General features: G+C 37.0%; 1 protein-coding gene across 5 annotated transcripts in view; it reads left to right on the plus strand.

Moving 5' to 3' along the window:
* The window catches only part of Spag16 (sperm associated antigen 16), an 871,964-nt gene that overhangs the window by 437,100 nt on the left and 417,612 nt on the right, over positions 1-17,252 (plus strand). For all 5 annotated transcript variants that reach the window (XM_021171958.2, XM_029483611.1, XM_029483612.1 and 2 more), the window contains one exon: positions 5,840-6,025. In XM_021171958.2, coding sequence (XP_021027617.1) covers positions 5,840-6,025 — 186 coding nt within the window. The remainder of the gene's footprint in view (positions 1-5,839; positions 6,026-17,252) is intronic.

A 17,252-nucleotide genomic window follows, 5' to 3' on the forward strand; every position in this document is an offset into this window, starting at 1 on the left:
GGTTTAGGGATATGTGATTCATAGCAAACCCGGGGGGGTTGCAATTATAAAGTTCTAAAATACTGTTATTGTGATACCAATTATGAAAAGCACCAACTTTTATAGCAGAAACAATGTTCCAGGTACCATGGTAGGATTTTGCCCTTCCTCGTCGGAGCTCTTAGTAGTGTGGGCGGCCAAAGCATGGACTCAGGGTCTTTTGGAGTTCGGCACCAATAGCTCCTTCACAAGTATTCAATGGCAAAGAATTATTCTATTATTTCTATTTACCCCTTTCAGGTAGGGGTAGATAATAATCATTGGCAATTATTGTCTCTACAGGCAAATCCCCAGTTCTGACTGAGCAGCTAGGTAACCTAATTAGACAGGCTCTGACCTCAAAGGAAAAATCCTGTCACCTGCTAGTGACCACTGACCTCTACACACACACACACACACACAGAGGAACATAGATACACACATACTGTGTCTAATTTCCATTTAGAACTTTTTCCAAGTTTGTACAAAGCATAGCTCTTCACTGTTCTTACCTGAAGCTCTTTGTAAGTAGCAATGCTGAAAAACGATTTGATTCCTTTCCACATTTATTTTGAGTTGCAGGTGTTGGACAGTATATTCTGTCTCCACCAACCTGGAATATATTGTCAAATCAATCCTCATAAGACTTGAACTTGATGCCATGCTCACGATTTTTTGGTTGGTTACCGTGTCCTCTTGGAAGTCAGAACAGGCTATATTGAAAATTTCTGTGACTCAGGAGTTTCACTCAGTCAGCTCAGAGGTCAAAGGCAGGTGTAGAAGCAGCAGCTTCCCAGAGGCGCTTTTCATTGCAGGAAGAGCGAGCACCACTGGGTTACAAGTTAGAGTTGGAAAAATGCTTTGACTAAGCACAAAAGACACCTGACTGAAGCCTACTCTTGAGATGCGTTTTCCTCATCCAGGAATGACGGTTGGTATGCAAACCACAGATATAAAAGTAATTAAATTCAATATTAAATGCAAGTCTACATTAGAGATGTTTGTGATTCTGCCACACAACTCCTGTCTTGCTCCTGCAGCAAGCCTGCCCTTCCTGCCCCGCAAATTAACATCTGATTACACTTCACCAAGGCCTGACACCCTGCTCAGAGACTCAATTCCACAGGACTACAGGGTGGTATTTGCTTGTTGCTTGTCTACTATGTCTGATTATGTGTGACTCTTCTTGAGTGAAAAAAAAAAACCACTTCAAAATCAAAATCAGAGAATATACCATAATTTGCTACACCATCAAACCTTCTTCTGCTCCTCTATGTTTATGTTGCAAACATGTGCCTATATGTATAGAGTTTTTTTCAAGTGTGTTTACCTTTAAAGCCTGTCTGGGCCCATTTCTGCCCCTTTTTTTTTGTTCCATCATTTTTGCCCTCTATGTTTGTCTGTTACTACCTTAGAAAATATTGGAATTAATTGGTCATATACTTATGAAGCTTATAAATACATGAAGTCATTAAAGAGTATATCTTTGGATCCCTAAAATCTAGTACATTTTGTACATTTTAAACTGTATTTTAAATCCAAAAGAATATAGAAATATTTTAAACATAAAGTTTTTATAAAGACAATTAAGGTGAATGACAAATAAAATAAAGCCAGAAGTTGGATTGAGATACACAATGCACATAAACTGACTTCAGTCTTGTCTATCAGTAAAAAGCTACTGAGAGTTCACTAATGATTCCCATTGGCAACAAAAGAAATCTCCTGATGCTCTTCAGTGACTCAACTGAAATTCCCCAAAGCATTTCATCCCTGAATCCACTCTATGGTGCATGGTCCTATAAGGTAACAGTGTATCAAGCAAGGGCTTCAGCAGTAGCATTTTGCTGTCTTTGTTTCTGCCCAACAGTAAAGAGACTCCTGAGATAGTGTTAGATGCTACAGAGGACAAGAACATAGTGTTAAGAGAAGACATAAGAAACAGAGACCCCCCTCATTCACACACTATAAGCTTTTGATAATATATCATATTATTATATTATACTATACTATATTAATATTACTAGACCTTTAAAAAGGAAAACATCTCCACATGTACAATTTAATTAAACATTTATGGAGGATTAGTATGAAAAAGGCATAGTCAAACAACTAGTCATTTCAAACCCAAACAGAGTTTCATTCTCAGGAATGAAAGCCAAAAATTAATAAATGGTTATAGTGGTAGGGGAAAAAAAGGTGAAGGAGGAGGAGAAGAAGAAGGGAAGGAAACAAACAAATGCCAGGGAAGCAACGTGTTAAAGATACCGTTTTAAAGAGTTTTTTAAAGACTCCCCTCTGTGATAAAGCAAAAGCAGAGGGAAGACTAAAGCTATGGAAGTGCTGGGTCTTAGACAGCTCCCTAGTGTTGGACAAGATCCATAGATGCCCTGCAGGGAAGATGGCATTATGTGCTGGTATCACAAGCGAAGATGGATTGAGTTGTCCATCTCACTGAATCTGCAGCATTTTAATCAGCTGGTACATGAATCAATAAACCTCTTGGGTAAAATCTCAGCCCTTAAATGGCTTTTCAAGGATCTTTATGACCAAGGACCAGCAGAGACCTCTGGTTGGCTCCCCCTGTTGGACAGGCCATCACTTTCTCTCTCTCTCTCTCTCTCTCTCTCTCTCTCTCTCTCTCTCTCTCTCTCTCTCTCTCTCTCTCCTTCCTCGATCCTTCAGCCACCCCTTCAGGTCTCCTGGATCCTCTTAATCATGTCATGACTGTCTCGTAGCAGTCTATACTTAGAACTGTGTCCTATGCTTCCTGTAAAGTTTAGCTGTGGCTCTTCTCGGATGCTGCCTGACTGCTTTTAGCTCACTGTCCCTCTTTGCAGTGGCTACCCTAAGCTTCCCCTACAGAGGACACTGTACCTGTTGTACTAGCTCATTTACTTGATTCCTTCAGTTCCCACTTCAGTTTGAAGACAAGCCTCCTGAGAACACAGGCTTTGTCTCTCTGGCTTAATCCCTCTTTATGAGAATTATGGCTCTAGTCACTGTTGGGGCATACTAGATATTAACTGAGTTTTCCTTTTAAATGTAAATACAACCTTCATATCTTTTGTTTAGTAAAGAATGAGTCTTATAGACTCTGTTAAACATTGATTATTTTCTTTTATCTGCTATGTTATATATAATAAATAATTCTTAAATTATAATCATTTGTTAAAAGAAAGTTTAAAATAGATAACCCAAATAATCATTTCCACATAATGAAAATAGACCTTAACTATGTATAACATCAAAATGTTCTGATTACACAAGATTATGTTTTACAAGAAAACTTTATTTTAATATTATGTATATATACATGTTAATGGCAAAAAACTACTCAGTAGGATGCCCAGTGTAATCAGAAAAACAAAATGAAATTAAATCCAAATATTTTAGTTTTAAAACATTGAATGGTTTTCTAAGACCCCTCTATTTAATTTCTGTGACAACATCATTGGTTCTAATCTGTTTAAAGTTAAATAAATCAGCCTATCAGCTTTCCTTTTCCTTCTACAACCTAAACAATTGCATCAATACAAGATGATATGAAATAATACAATCAATATGAAATACAATTAAGAACAGGTTAGATCTTTTGTAACTCTGTTTTTGTCCTGTCTAGCAAGGTGTCTTATAATACAAAGAATTGTGTTATATCAACACACCAATTTTCTTTTGGAATGTCTCATTCCTCATTGCATAAAGAAACAGTCCCTCAATCAAAAGTATGCCATAGATGTCAGAGGAACACATAGGGCTAAAGAGATTGCTCAGTGGTTAAGACCATTTACTGCTCTTGCAAAAGACCTGGATTCAGTCTCCTGAACCTACGTAATAGCTCACAACAATCTGTAACTCTAGTTCCAGGGACCCAGCACCCTCTTCTGACTTGGAGGGGCACCAGGTGTGCATGGCTCCCTCCCTCCCTCCGTCCTTCACATGTCCTCTATCTTCACAAGAACCAAAAGTATACAGTGTTACATATTTTAAGACACATAGTTTGAAAGGTGAAAATATTTTAAAACAATATTGGAAGAGTTGTTTTTCTTTTTACTTAGAAGTATTTACATCTATGAGCTATAATGTTTAAAACTTTTAAATATTTGTTTTTATTATTAAATATCAGTTTATGACACTTATAAAGATATGAAAATACAACATCCCAGTTGTGTCTTAAATTAAGAAAACAGTATATTAACGGTATCTGGAGAGTTCTTCACCCACAGGCAAAAAAAAAGTCAACAGTATTTCCTATCCTAGATGAAGATTTTCATCCATGATAGCTTCTTTGCCCATCAGAAACAGGTTATAGAAAAGGAAGGAAGGAAGAAAGGATGGAAGGGAGGGAGGGAGAGAGAGAGAGAGAGAGAGAGAGAGAGAGAGAGAGAGAGAGAGAGAGAGAAAGAAAGAATGAAGGGATTGTTTTATGTTTGCTTATATTTTGGATAAATGTAATTTTTATTGTTTGGTATTCAATATTAAAAACTTAAAGTATAAATGGTAAATACATGAATAAACAATCAATTGCTACAAGACAAAAACTATTTTCTATCTGGCAAACATTGGCTGTCAACAAAGTCTTCAGCTATGCTAATTTGACTTTGATAATAATATCTTCAGTTCACACAATCATCATATCTACAACACTATCAAGATCTCTCTGTCAGTGCTGGCCATTTCTCCTGTTCAAATGATAATTTCATGTCCTACTTAGAATAAAAATGATGTTTGCCATTAACTATCAAATACCTCTTTTCATTTTGCCATTTTTTATAATATAGTAAATAATTAAATCATCTCTTCTGTCCTTTTCCTCTCTCCTCAATTCCTATGTCTACTGCCACCTTCCTGGACCAACATGGTTCCTAACTGCATTCTAAATACTAATCCTGAGTCCCACTAGTAAGCATGGAGCTCACTTGTTCTCATTTTGAGGAGGTGTGGCTTTCTGTAATGATCTCCTGCTGCTACAAAATAAAGCTTCCTTGGCAAAAGGTGAGCTCCACACTGGTTCAGTGGGTAAAAGCTAGTAAAGAACCTAAAGACGATTTAGGGTCAACTCACACAGAGATAACCGAAGTGAGGTTGGCTTGCAGCTGATATTCTAGACCTACACCGGGAGTAAAGCTAGCTGCTTCTGATCATTGACAACCACAGTTTCCTAAACTGGACTCAGTGTCCACTCTTTGGAAGTTCCATCTTTGATACTATCTGCTAATAACTTCAATAGAATATCAAATGGTTCATCCTCAATTACCCAGTAACTTCAAAATCTCATTTTAATGATATAGCACAAAAATCATCTCCTTCCTCATCTTCTTGAAGAATTTAATCAGCATGAGACAGGTCAATAACAGCAGCTTTCTTTCTATTATATTTTCAAAGGGTCTTAATACATCTAGATGGTCTTCATTTTTGAAGTCTCCTTTTTTTTTTTTTTATAGTGTAACACATAACCTTGAACTCAACTCTGGGTAAAAGAGAAAGTGCTATTTTGGTACATTAATCATGAGTATTCTAGAAGATCTAATTTAAAAGGTTCATGGTAGCAGTTTATCTCAAAGCATGAATTCTTAATCAATCAAAGTAAATAATTGTTTAGACTCAAATATTATCATGAAATGTAGCCATTTAAGTTTAAGTGCTTAACTAAAGCAAACCTTAAATTAAATATACTCATCCCTCAAAATAGTATATTCATATGAAATATAAATATATACTTATATATTATACACATGCACACACACACACACACACACACACACGTTTCACAAAAAATGAATTACTTTGTTTAAAATTGTCTTTTTTTTCTTGCAAACAGTGGCAGCAAGTTGGCTACCTCAAGTGGTGACAGCACAATTAAACTATGGGACCTCACCAAAGGTGAATGCACCTTGACCCTTGAAGGACACAACCATGCCGTATGGTCCTGCACCTGGCACTCTTGTGGTGACTTCGTGGCTTCTGCCTCACTGGATATGACGAGTAAAATCTGGGATGTCAACAGGTAAGAAGTATTTTAAACATTATTCATTTATACTGCTAGACATTTGTGGGAATAGAGTCCTGTTGTCCTCAATGCTGCCACTGGGGAACTTTACAAGAAGCTGTTTGTTGCAAAGATTATAGAGAGTGACATAAATAATCTTGATGAAATCCATTTCTAACTTTATTGATCTTTGTTGATGCAATAATTCCTCTCTGAGCGTCTAGAACAAGAACAAGCCTGTGTTAAGAGATTAGAGTTTCGTCAACTGGAAGCTGATTTTTAAGAGCTGATGTAAATGAATATTTATTTTAACCAGAATTTTTGCTATACTTTGCACAAGATTGCTGTGTCTCTTAGTTTGGTTGTCATGAATATGATGGAATTGGCTTATGCTCAGTTTTTACTGATACCTTAGAATGTTTTACCAAACCAATAATTTTTAGTAATTCTCACACTGTAAGAAATGATAGATATGGAAGTTTTATATTTATTTAATTCAAAGCAAACATCTGTTTCATTTAAAATTTCAGTAATCATATTATAATCTACTTGATAGACAAGAAAGATGAAAATATACATTAGGAGATCATCAAATATCTTAATTGTTTCAGGTTAAAGGTTATATGTCAGAATTTGAGTCTCATTTGTTGAAACAATGCTTAGGTCTCAAATTTTGGATGATGCCTCCTGGAGTGTTATGCAAACTATTGTCCCATGACCGGTCTAACTTATTTTCAAAGAGAATAGCAGAGCCGTCACAAAGACTGTGACTTAGAGTTTCACATACACTTGTTCCCTTCAACAACTGTCCTCTATCCTTCCTATCAGTGGCATTTTAAGAACAGAGGGCAATTAGGTGCTTGTGACCATTCAGTCAAAAGTTATCTTAAGTTGCACAAGCGAATGAGTTCCTGAGGCTGTGCAGCAGTTCCTAAGCTCCTCTGTCTCCCCATGCGTGATGCTTTGTTTCCTTGAGGCTGCAGCAGCTAGGCTAGGTAAACCTCTCTGTGGCTTTGCTGTCTGACTCCTGTACCTCTGCCAGTAGCTAGTACATACGGCAGGTTGCAAGTCTGACTACAGCGGTGGGCAGGGGGGGCTTCCTTCTTGCCATGTCTTTCCCATGAGCATCTTGTAGACTTGCCATCACCCTATTAATTTTACCTCAACAACAATACTGTTCTCATTACAGTAGACACCCTGGAACATCATGTAGGGAGAGAAAATTCAGCTAGCAGGTCCCTCTTCTCCTTGGTCTGTTCCCCATCTCTTTCAGACTACAGCCTCTAGGCAGAGAAACCCCCATCACCAGCACAGAATTGCTGAAGTCTGATTCCAGCCATTCCAACCGTGGAAACCTCCTTCTTCAATTCTGTGGTTTTGGGGTTTTTTTTGTTTTGTTTTGTTTTTTTTTTTTGTTTTTTTGTCTTGTTTTCTCCCCATGTCTCTCTCTGTCTCTCTGTCTCTCTGTCTCTGTCTCTCTCTGTCTCTCTGTCTCTCTCTCTCTCTGTGATTTTGGAAGATCAAAGATTTTGTGAATGCTAGTCAGATGAATATTTATAATTTCTACCTAATTGCCTTTGTTGTTTTAGTTGATGTTTGTCAGTCTGTCCTGAAGGAACTTTGTTCCTTACTACTCTTTTCCTATTAGTTAGTAAACAACTTACATAGTTGACAGTCCTATCTGCTAAGCTTTGATCACCAAAGTTACAGGAACAGTTTCTGGCCATTACTAGACCTTGACAGATTCAAACGTGGGCAGATAAATAACATAATCCATCTAGGTTGTAGACGAACAACTGACTGAACTTTGCATATGGCACTGGCTAGTTTTGTGTCAACTTGAAACAGTCTGGAGTTATCATAGAGAAAGGAGCTTCAGTTGAGGAAATGCCTCCATGAGATCCAGGTGTAAGGCATTTTCTCAATTAGTGCTCAAGGGTAGGAGGGCCCATTGTGGGTGGGACCATCTCTGGGCTGGTAATCTTGGTTCTATAAGAGAGCAGGCTGAGCAAGCCAGGGGAAGCAAGCCAGTAAAGAACATCCCTCCATGGCTTCTGCATCAGCTCCTGCTTTCTGACCTGCTTGAGTTCCAGTCCTGACTTCCTTTGGTGATGAACAGCAATGTGGAAGTGTAAGTTGAATAAACCCTTTCCTCCCCAACTGCTTCTTGGTCATGATGTTTGTGCAGAAATAGAAACCCTGACTAAGACATATGTCCTGTGTAAGAAAGCATGGCTGTGAGTGATAATTTTACCTAATTCTATCTAAAACTGGGAAAATTGTTTTGATTTTTTGCTGGGCACCATTTTATTTGTGACAATTAATTGTATGTAAAAATTCCTAATTCTATTATGCTTCAATATCATATGATCAAATTTCATAAATATTTTCAATACTGAGTCACTGGAATTTCAGCACAATTATCTAATTTTAATTTCAAATCTATTAATCATATAGAATGTGTAAACCTAACCATGATCAGGTTTAAAGTTGAATCCCAATAAAACTCACCCCATGCCCCCAGAATTACTTTAAACACTGTGATTTAACAACTTTCCTTTTGACTCTGTCATATTGTCATCTCATTGATGCTCTGACAAAGCAGATCAATGTTACTCTTTATTAATGTCAAATTGTTTTAAATTAAACTTTCTCATCAATATCCAGACCTCAATCAAATTCATCACCAATGACAGAAACTGATACTGATTTTGAAGCTGCAGTGCTACACCCAGGAATAAGTAAAGGGAGATATTGATTACTTCTGAGTCTGTTGATAGGTCTTTCAGACTTATAATCAAAACATGAAATTCTGATTTGTAATTTCCCAAGGATATACCTTGGTTTAAAATATCACAGGTTGTTTGAACTGACTCAGTGACTTAAGGGGAGAGGGGTTTGCCTTGGTCATTTGGAGAATGATAGAAACTGTGTTGTGATGTATGGCTTCCTCGTCTCTGGATGCCACACAGTTCTTAAAAACAGACTACTTTGAACTCGTACATGCCATCATCATCATCATCATCCACTTGTTGTTCAACAAAATGTTAGTTCACTGTGAAGCATAACTGAGACAGAGTTCTGGATAAAGCATCATATTTGCTGAGCAACACTGAGATTCCCTGAACAGGATCTAAAGTACTCCTCAGTCTGTGTAAGGCCTCACTCTGGGGAGCTTCTCAAGGAACATACACATGAACTGGCAGATGTATGTGTTTTGGTTAGAAATCATGGATTCCTATTTCAGTTTTAAAGCATGCCCTTTTAGTTCAGTCACTAAGCATTTTGCACATTGTGCACACATGTCCTCACACAAACACATACACACACACTCATGCACATATCTACAGGCTCATATGCACACACACACACACACACGGATATGCCTGTGTACACACACACACACACACACACACACACACACACACACAGAGTCCTTGGCATGTGATTGTTTACTTGCATGAATGAATATAGAGTTGATCTTCAAGTACCTGTGAAGAATATTAAGTAGGATTTTTTTTTTTTTACTTTCCGTATTCATATTCAAGCTGTGTGACAAGTTGCTGTCTTATACTACATGAATCTACAAAATGATTAAAATTAGGTAGGAGTATTAAAAATGATCTCAGACAGCTGTAAAAAAATAATTTATGTTTCTTTTTCTAGGCATTCATACACAACACCAGTGAGTAAGTGTTCATGACATGAGTAAGCAGTCCAGGGCCATTTAACAGACATAAGGAGAATTTCAGAATCAATCACTGCCCTCATTGAGATTATAAATAATTTAAAGATGTAGCAATTTTGAAGCAATCATGGAATTTTCATTGCATCTGCTCTCTATAATATCGCATCAGGTATTCTGGGAGACTCCTAGCCGTTTGTCTTCCAAGGTAACTGCACTTGGCTAAGCAGCTTCATCACACTGGCACTTTGGTATTTGGAAGGCAGACCATGTGCCTGCACCACTTATAACTGGAAGGATAGGGGTTGGAAACAGCCACTGTGTTACTGCTTCAGCTGCTTCAGTTAGGCAGCACAACAGCAAAAATTTAGCAGTATGTATCAAGGACTGACAGAAGCATGGGGACTTGCAAAACTCAGCAGCTTCTCTCTCCAAAATGATGGGAAATAATTGCAATGTCCTTAATTCTCAGTGAGTTGTTTTGGATGCCCTTGAAATTATGTGGAGAAGGTGAAAAAGCAAGTTTAAGAACTGTGTTCAATTTGTGGTTTTCACTCTATTTTGTTACTTAGAAGCAAATTCATCAAAAACCTTGTTTTGTGAGAGAATCACACTGACAAAGAAACCATGAACCAACAGGTAGTAACTCACCCATTCTTAAAATAGCCCAGGAAGCCCCAAATGTGCATCCAAAGGAAGTTACAGAGACATCTAGTCACAAAGAAGAGAATAGTTGACAAAGAAGAACCTGCTATAAAAAAGCCAGAAGCCAGGACTCCCTCATCTGGCTTCAGTGAGAGAAGACACACCCAACCCTTGAGAGGCTTGAGGCCCCAGGGTGTGGAGAGTTCTGGTGGGCTAAGGGGTGAAGATATGTGGACATCCTCTTGGAGATGGGGAGGAGGAATGGAATGAGAAACAGTCCGAGTGTGGATTGGGAAGGGGATAATGACTGGATTGTAACAAACAACCAAATAAACAAACACGAAAGTCAGAAGCCACACTCGAAAAGCCAAACCAAATCCCGAAACCACAAAATACACCAAGCAAACCAGTGGGAGAAGCTCTCCTTGTGTGAGCATGCCATGCTTCACTCAAGCAACTTTCTTCAGAGCCTTGGTGAAGTGCCTTGATTTGCTTGCTTAGGATGCTAAGGCAATTCACAAAATGGGCAGTTTTATTTTCCCACTTTCTTTTTCTCTGTTTCCATCTATATAGCTTCTATTCTTTCCTTGTCCCATCATCATACCTGATGGAAGTAGGCAGCAGAAAGAGTTGGTCAGCATACCGACCACTCTGACCCCACTGCAACAGCTTGAGCACTGTCCAAAGAACACGAACTATGGAATACGAGCAGTGGCTGACTGGGATCGTGGGTTATTTTTCTTTCTAGATTGAGAAAACATCAACTAACACTTTCTAGGTGGAGGAAGATGCGGCTCAGTTCTTTGGTGGACAGAGAGGCTGGATGGGAGGCATCAGTTTCCTTTAGTTTTATGAATATGTGCATAGAGTTAACTGCCTACATGTCTACCAGGTACAAGCATGTACCTATAGATGCTGTCAGATCTGTTAGAACTGTAGTCAGTGGCATTATGAGCCTTAAGGCAATAAGAATCAAACCCCGGTTCTTCACAAGATCAGCTCTTAAGTACTGAGATTATTATTTGTTTATATATTCCAAAACAAGTAGTAAAGGCCTTACCTAAGCTATTATTCTAACCCTTACAACATTGTGATGTTTTGAGTAGGAATGGACTCCATAGGCTCATATATTTGAATGCTTAGTCAGCAAGACCTCTATTTGTTTGAAAGGATTAGAAATGTGGCCTTGTTGGAGAGACAGTGCCACTAGGAGTATACTCTGAGGTTTTCAAAGCCAGTGCCAGACTCTGTCCTGATGTCTGTGGTTCAGAAAAGAAAGCCCTCAGATCCTTCCCCAGTGCTGGGCCTGCACACTGCCATGCTCCCTGCCATGATGATAATGGACCAACCCCCTGAAGCTGTAAGCAAGACCCCAGTAAATGTTTCTTCTATAAGTTGCTTCAATCACCTTGCCTCTTTTTAAACAGAAAACAGTGACGAAGACAAGTAATTAAAAAAAATAGTTGAATTTAGATGGCATTTCGTTAGAAAGAAAACACACCAAATGAACAATAATATGCTAATTACAAATGACAAGTTTGAGAGAGAGAGAGAGAGAGAGAGAGAGAGAGAGAGAGAGAGAGAGAGAGAGAGAGAGAGAGAGAGAGAGAGAGAGAGAGAGAGAGAAAGCATGGGAGATGATCAGAAATGACGTTCATGAAAAGAATTATAATTCCAAGGAGTAATCTTTACTATAAAGCTTATTAGTATTTGAAAAGTTTCAATAAACCAACTAGCCAAGCTGGTACTCAGGATACTCAGGCTCTTCTGAAATTTTCTACAATGATGTCAAAGCTCATGTGCATTGTCAAAGGCCAGTGTAACTAGTGTAAATGTAGCAGACAGAGGTTAAGGTCCTTGTGTGTGTATATATACATACTACAATACATCCCAACACCTTTGAGATTCATTTTCAATGAAATGGCAGATGCTGGTAGCTTTAAGCACAAGGTCGCATCTATTTTACATATTAATAGATGATGGTTGTGAGTTTGGACTAAGGAGATGAGCTGTAAAAACAAATAAAAGTGGAAAGGCCAGCTAAGAGGGCCCTGCACAATCCAGGCAGAAGACGGAAGGGCCCGAGCCAAGGTGGGACCAGTGAGAGCAGTAAGAACTATTTGTAGAAAATCTATCAAGAGTTTCTGAGCTATGGTGGTCTTGGAGAGAGAGAGAAAACAAATGACCTGGTACATATTTAGATGACTAAGGAGAAAAAGGCTCATTCTCTTTATGCTGGCACATTTCAAAAATAGGCATAAAGGGAGGTGTGCCCTCTGCCTGCCTCTCTACCATTTCTAGGGAAGAGAACTGAATGCTCCTTCCATCCACTGGCATTGCTTCCTACTGAATTTAATAATTCATCAGTCAATCAAAATCTTGGGCCAGATGAGAGGGGAGAAACAGAAAGAGTCAGTTAATAGTGAGAAAAGGAAATGTGAAATATGAAGATTCTGACTCAGAGAGTTATTTTCTGTTAGTGAAATGTAGTGTTCATTTCTTTTGGACAAATAATGTGTTAAGTTGAACTTCAGAATGAAAGAAAATTCTTTTTTTCAGAACATTTCTTTATTAAAAAATAATAAAAATGGAGCTTGATATTTATAATATAAAATATTCCATTAGTATATCTCATGTTAAATGGGAATCACTCACAAAGCTACCTATTCTGATAAAGAAGGACATATTGTACAATATTAATGATTTTAAGTCATAATACGGTAGGAAGAAGTATTGAGACTCAAGGGCTTGGATTATTTCTGCATTAAACTTGTCTTGTGTTGTGAAGGTCTCCAGTTTGCCTTGTTATACTTGAAAAGGCACCCAGGACACATATTAGCAGACTGCTAAAGTGATGCTTAAAATATGATTATGCTATATTAAAGGAAATGGTAAGATACCTCTTGTGAATAATTTGTCCTGGTCTACCCAATAATGAACCAACTATTCTGTCTGAAAATGAGTAATGCCTCCTTGAAATACAGGTCTGAGGAACTGTCTAAATGTGGCACATGAAGAAAACATGAAAATGATGTTTGTATTTTAATTTTTCTCTCCAAAAAAGCACAAATTACATAGTTGAAGAAGTACCTGTTTCATAATGGAAAAAATATTAAAGCTAGTGTTCATACTTTATTCAGAAAGTGTGAGCTTGGTTTAAAAATTTAACAGTTCTCTCATAACTAATATGGCTTTGTCTGCATTTGTGAGGAACGCCTACAGCAAGTGCCCATTGCAATAAACTTGATGCAAAAGTTCTTTTAGATCAATATGCATGAGTCAACAAATAAGAGGATATATGTCATGGGTTCTTTGAAATTTAATCCTATCCCTTCATAAAGTAATACTAGGTCATATAAATGAGTTGTATAGTTGATATTTAATTTATATTAAATGAGGTATACTTTCTCCTTTATATCTTATATCCTGAATAAACTAGATATTAAAAAGAGTTTGGGTGAATAGATGAGATTAAAGATATTCTAAGTGAATAAATATTTTATATATTTTTTTACTTTATTAATGCCAATCAAGCAAATAAAATATACCATTCCTATTAAAAGTCGATTTAATGGATGAAACTTTATTTTCCTCATTGCCTTGGATTAAAAATATTTAATATATTTCTTCAGTGTTACCTTTTAACATAAAAGTATAGGAAGTCATAGATAACATGAGACAAAAACAAAAATCACTTTTTTAATATTTAAGGTTTATATGTGTATTTGAGTATTTGAATATGCACAAGATTATCTTACATACTTACTAGTATGAATAAAGTAAATTTAAATACTCTATTTTAAAGTGGCATGTAAATATTTGATTATTTTAAATATCTAATAAAAATGATTGTTTTTTACTTATTTATAATTTATCTAGGCTCCAAAACACAAATGATCTTAAAACCATTTACCTGGAAAAACAAACACTAAGTGTTATGATAACCGAAAAATGTTGCTTAAGAATTTTAAAGCAATTCTCATTGAAGGTAAATGCTAACTCTCAATTCAGTTGCTAGTGAAGTGGTGGTTTTCCATGAACATCAAATAAAAATGAAAAAATAAATTAATGTTCAAATAGAAAGACTTAACAACTAGAAGGAAATGAGTCATTCCTGTAGATATCCTTGCTTTTAGGGACAATACTTTCTATGTTGGCAATGAATGTAATTTACTTAAAGCACTAGGAAACAGAATGGAATAAAGGACTTAAATTATCGTACCTTGCAGTGACTGACATCCGTTGTCCAAAACTTTACAAAACTATGGAACTTGGTGAAAAGTGGAATTCAGAAAGGTGGAAAGACAGTTTTTTGTCCTGAGTTTTGATCATCTGGAGTGTGCCCTTGGAGTCTTCGCTATAAGGAAATTCATCTATGCAGATTTCCCCTGCATGTTTTCGTGTTGCTGACTAGATATCATCAAAAAGCACTAAAGCCTTCTTTCTTAGATGCTTATTGCTGATTAAATAATTCAACATATGTTGGCTGTGTTTCTATCCCTGGACACTCTTTGTCCACATCCGTGGAGCTGAGAATACAGTCCAGAACCCAAATTCAGTCTCTTACATGATACTTACTACACAGCCCAATGCAGTTGTTGATACCCACACCATATATGTTATTAGAAAAACACCGGTTCTGTTATTGATTAGAAACTTGATTTGTTGTCTCTGTGTATCAGAAGGAAATATCAAACAGAGTACAGGCTTCCAGCAAGCACTAATAAGCCTAGTCCTCTAAGTGCTGCAAAAACTGTGGACCCCCAGGGGCACATACCAGCAAGGTGGACAGTGAAGGTGAGGGGCCTTCTGTTCTTTCTGTCCATTGCTTTCCTGATTGGAGTTTTGCTTTGACCAGCCACCAAACTCTTGTCACAGAAATACAAATAAAAATTTTTACACAAAGGGTGCCCTTTTCTGTGATCCCAGAAATTATATGAGAAATAATTTGGGGGAAATTATATGAGATTTTTAAAATTTTGAGTGAGGAAAAAAATTGTACTTTACAGTAGCATGTTATCAAGGATCAATCTATAACACATCAGAAATAACAATTAGAAATAACCATATTGACATGAGCTGCGACTTAACTACTTATGATTAAAATACTTTCCTCTTTTCAACAATGGAGTATCCAAATTTTATAGTTTCTTAAAGATGCAGGTGAGCTCAGAGAGATTATAAAAAATTTATTCTTTTATTTATCGGTAACAATACAGACAAGAAAAAGTCAGTGTGGAAGAAGTAGGCTGGGTTAAACATAGATGGTTGTGTTACTGTCTAAGTAATATGTCTAAGTAATAGTTTTTCCAAAAACTGAAAACTTAGACGTATCATTGGCAATTAGTTCATACTAAACATGCACTTATTTGAATTTGTGCTTCCATGTGTAGACTTAAATGTACAGAGGTGTGTACATGTGAATGCATATATGTATGGCGGTCAGAAGTCAGTGCCGGGAGTCTGCATCAATCATTCCAAACTGTAATTTTTGAGATCACAGCTCTCAGTGAATCTCAGTCTTACTGATTCAGCTGGTCTGGTACCCTGTGCCATGTCCAGCCTCCCCTCCCCATCCCCATCCCCTGTGCTGGGGTTATGGGTGTGCACTTCTGCACTAGGCTTCTATGTGTGCTAGGGATGTGAAGCTTGCACAGCAAGAAGTTCACCAATGGAATCCTCTCACATCTACTAAGTATGTATTTTTAAATATAAAACATTTTAATATAGAACCCTTATATTAAAGCCATAAATACCATAAGAAAAAAGTGGATATTTAAAATTCTTCTCTCAGTTTACTTTTCCCAGATAGCTGACAAGTTTATAATAACACCTAATTAGTTCAGTCTTAAAGGTGACCTATAATTTATTTTTTTGTTGCTTTCTAGTTATATGACAAACTAAATATACATTTTAGAAAACTCTTATTGCCAATGTTTCCAAAATAAATGGAAGTTTACTATTTTACATATATGAATTAATGCATCAAGAGCATATGAAAACAGTACTAATAAATTATGTCTGTAGCCAAAACACACTGCCTATGTGCTTAATATAAATCTCTTGAACAGTTTTTTTTTTATTTAAGAAATTTGGGCTATTTATATGTGCATCCACACTTAATTCTTGCTTTCATTTCCTAGTAAGTCACTTCTAGACTTAGAATATAGTGTTCAGTGACATCTGACATCCTTAACAATAATTCACCTCTTCGTTATCTGCATTACCATGGTTTTCATTATCTTTGTTTATTTATTTACCATCAGAAACTAAGCTCTTGGTTCCCATATGGAAAGAGAGTATTCTTTCTCTCCTAAAAGGACACTAGGATTAATCCCATCAAGCTAAAGGCCTTGTTATCTGGGTCACCACAAAAATGCCAGCAACTGTATTCTAGATATTATCCATACATTCACCAGTTGGACTTCACCTCTCATTCACCTCTGATCGTCTTTTTAGTGTGTAAGCCTTGTAATTCAGTGCCTCTCATCAACAAAATGTTCTCTTTCTCCAACCTTTTCAATGTCCTACTCATCTTCTCTTTAAGCTGATGCTCCCTGGGGGATATCCATTCCCTTTCCTATAAAGCCTATAACTCTCTCCCTAATTTACAGCTTATAATGAGTAATAAGCATGTTAATTGAGATACATGTTATTTTGGAATGTTCATACACATATCGTGGTGTATATTCCCATGTGCATGTGCACCTGCATGTGTGTGTTTGTGTGTGTGTGTGTGTGTGTGTGCTACATTTGTTCTTAGAATAGTAACACAGATTACACCTCCCTGTATCTGGAGATTTGCTGACAAATTGTTGCCACTAACCTGGAAAGGGCTTCAACTATAGCTGGGAAACTAATAAATGTTCATTTGGATTAACATATAAAGCAATGGTTTATATTTCCTTCTTGCTC

Source organism: Mus caroli, chromosome 1 (genome assembly GCF_900094665.2).
Source record: "Mus caroli chromosome 1, CAROLI_EIJ_v1.1, whole genome shotgun sequence".
NCBI classification, from domain to species: domain Eukaryota; kingdom Metazoa; phylum Chordata; class Mammalia; order Rodentia; family Muridae; genus Mus; species Mus caroli.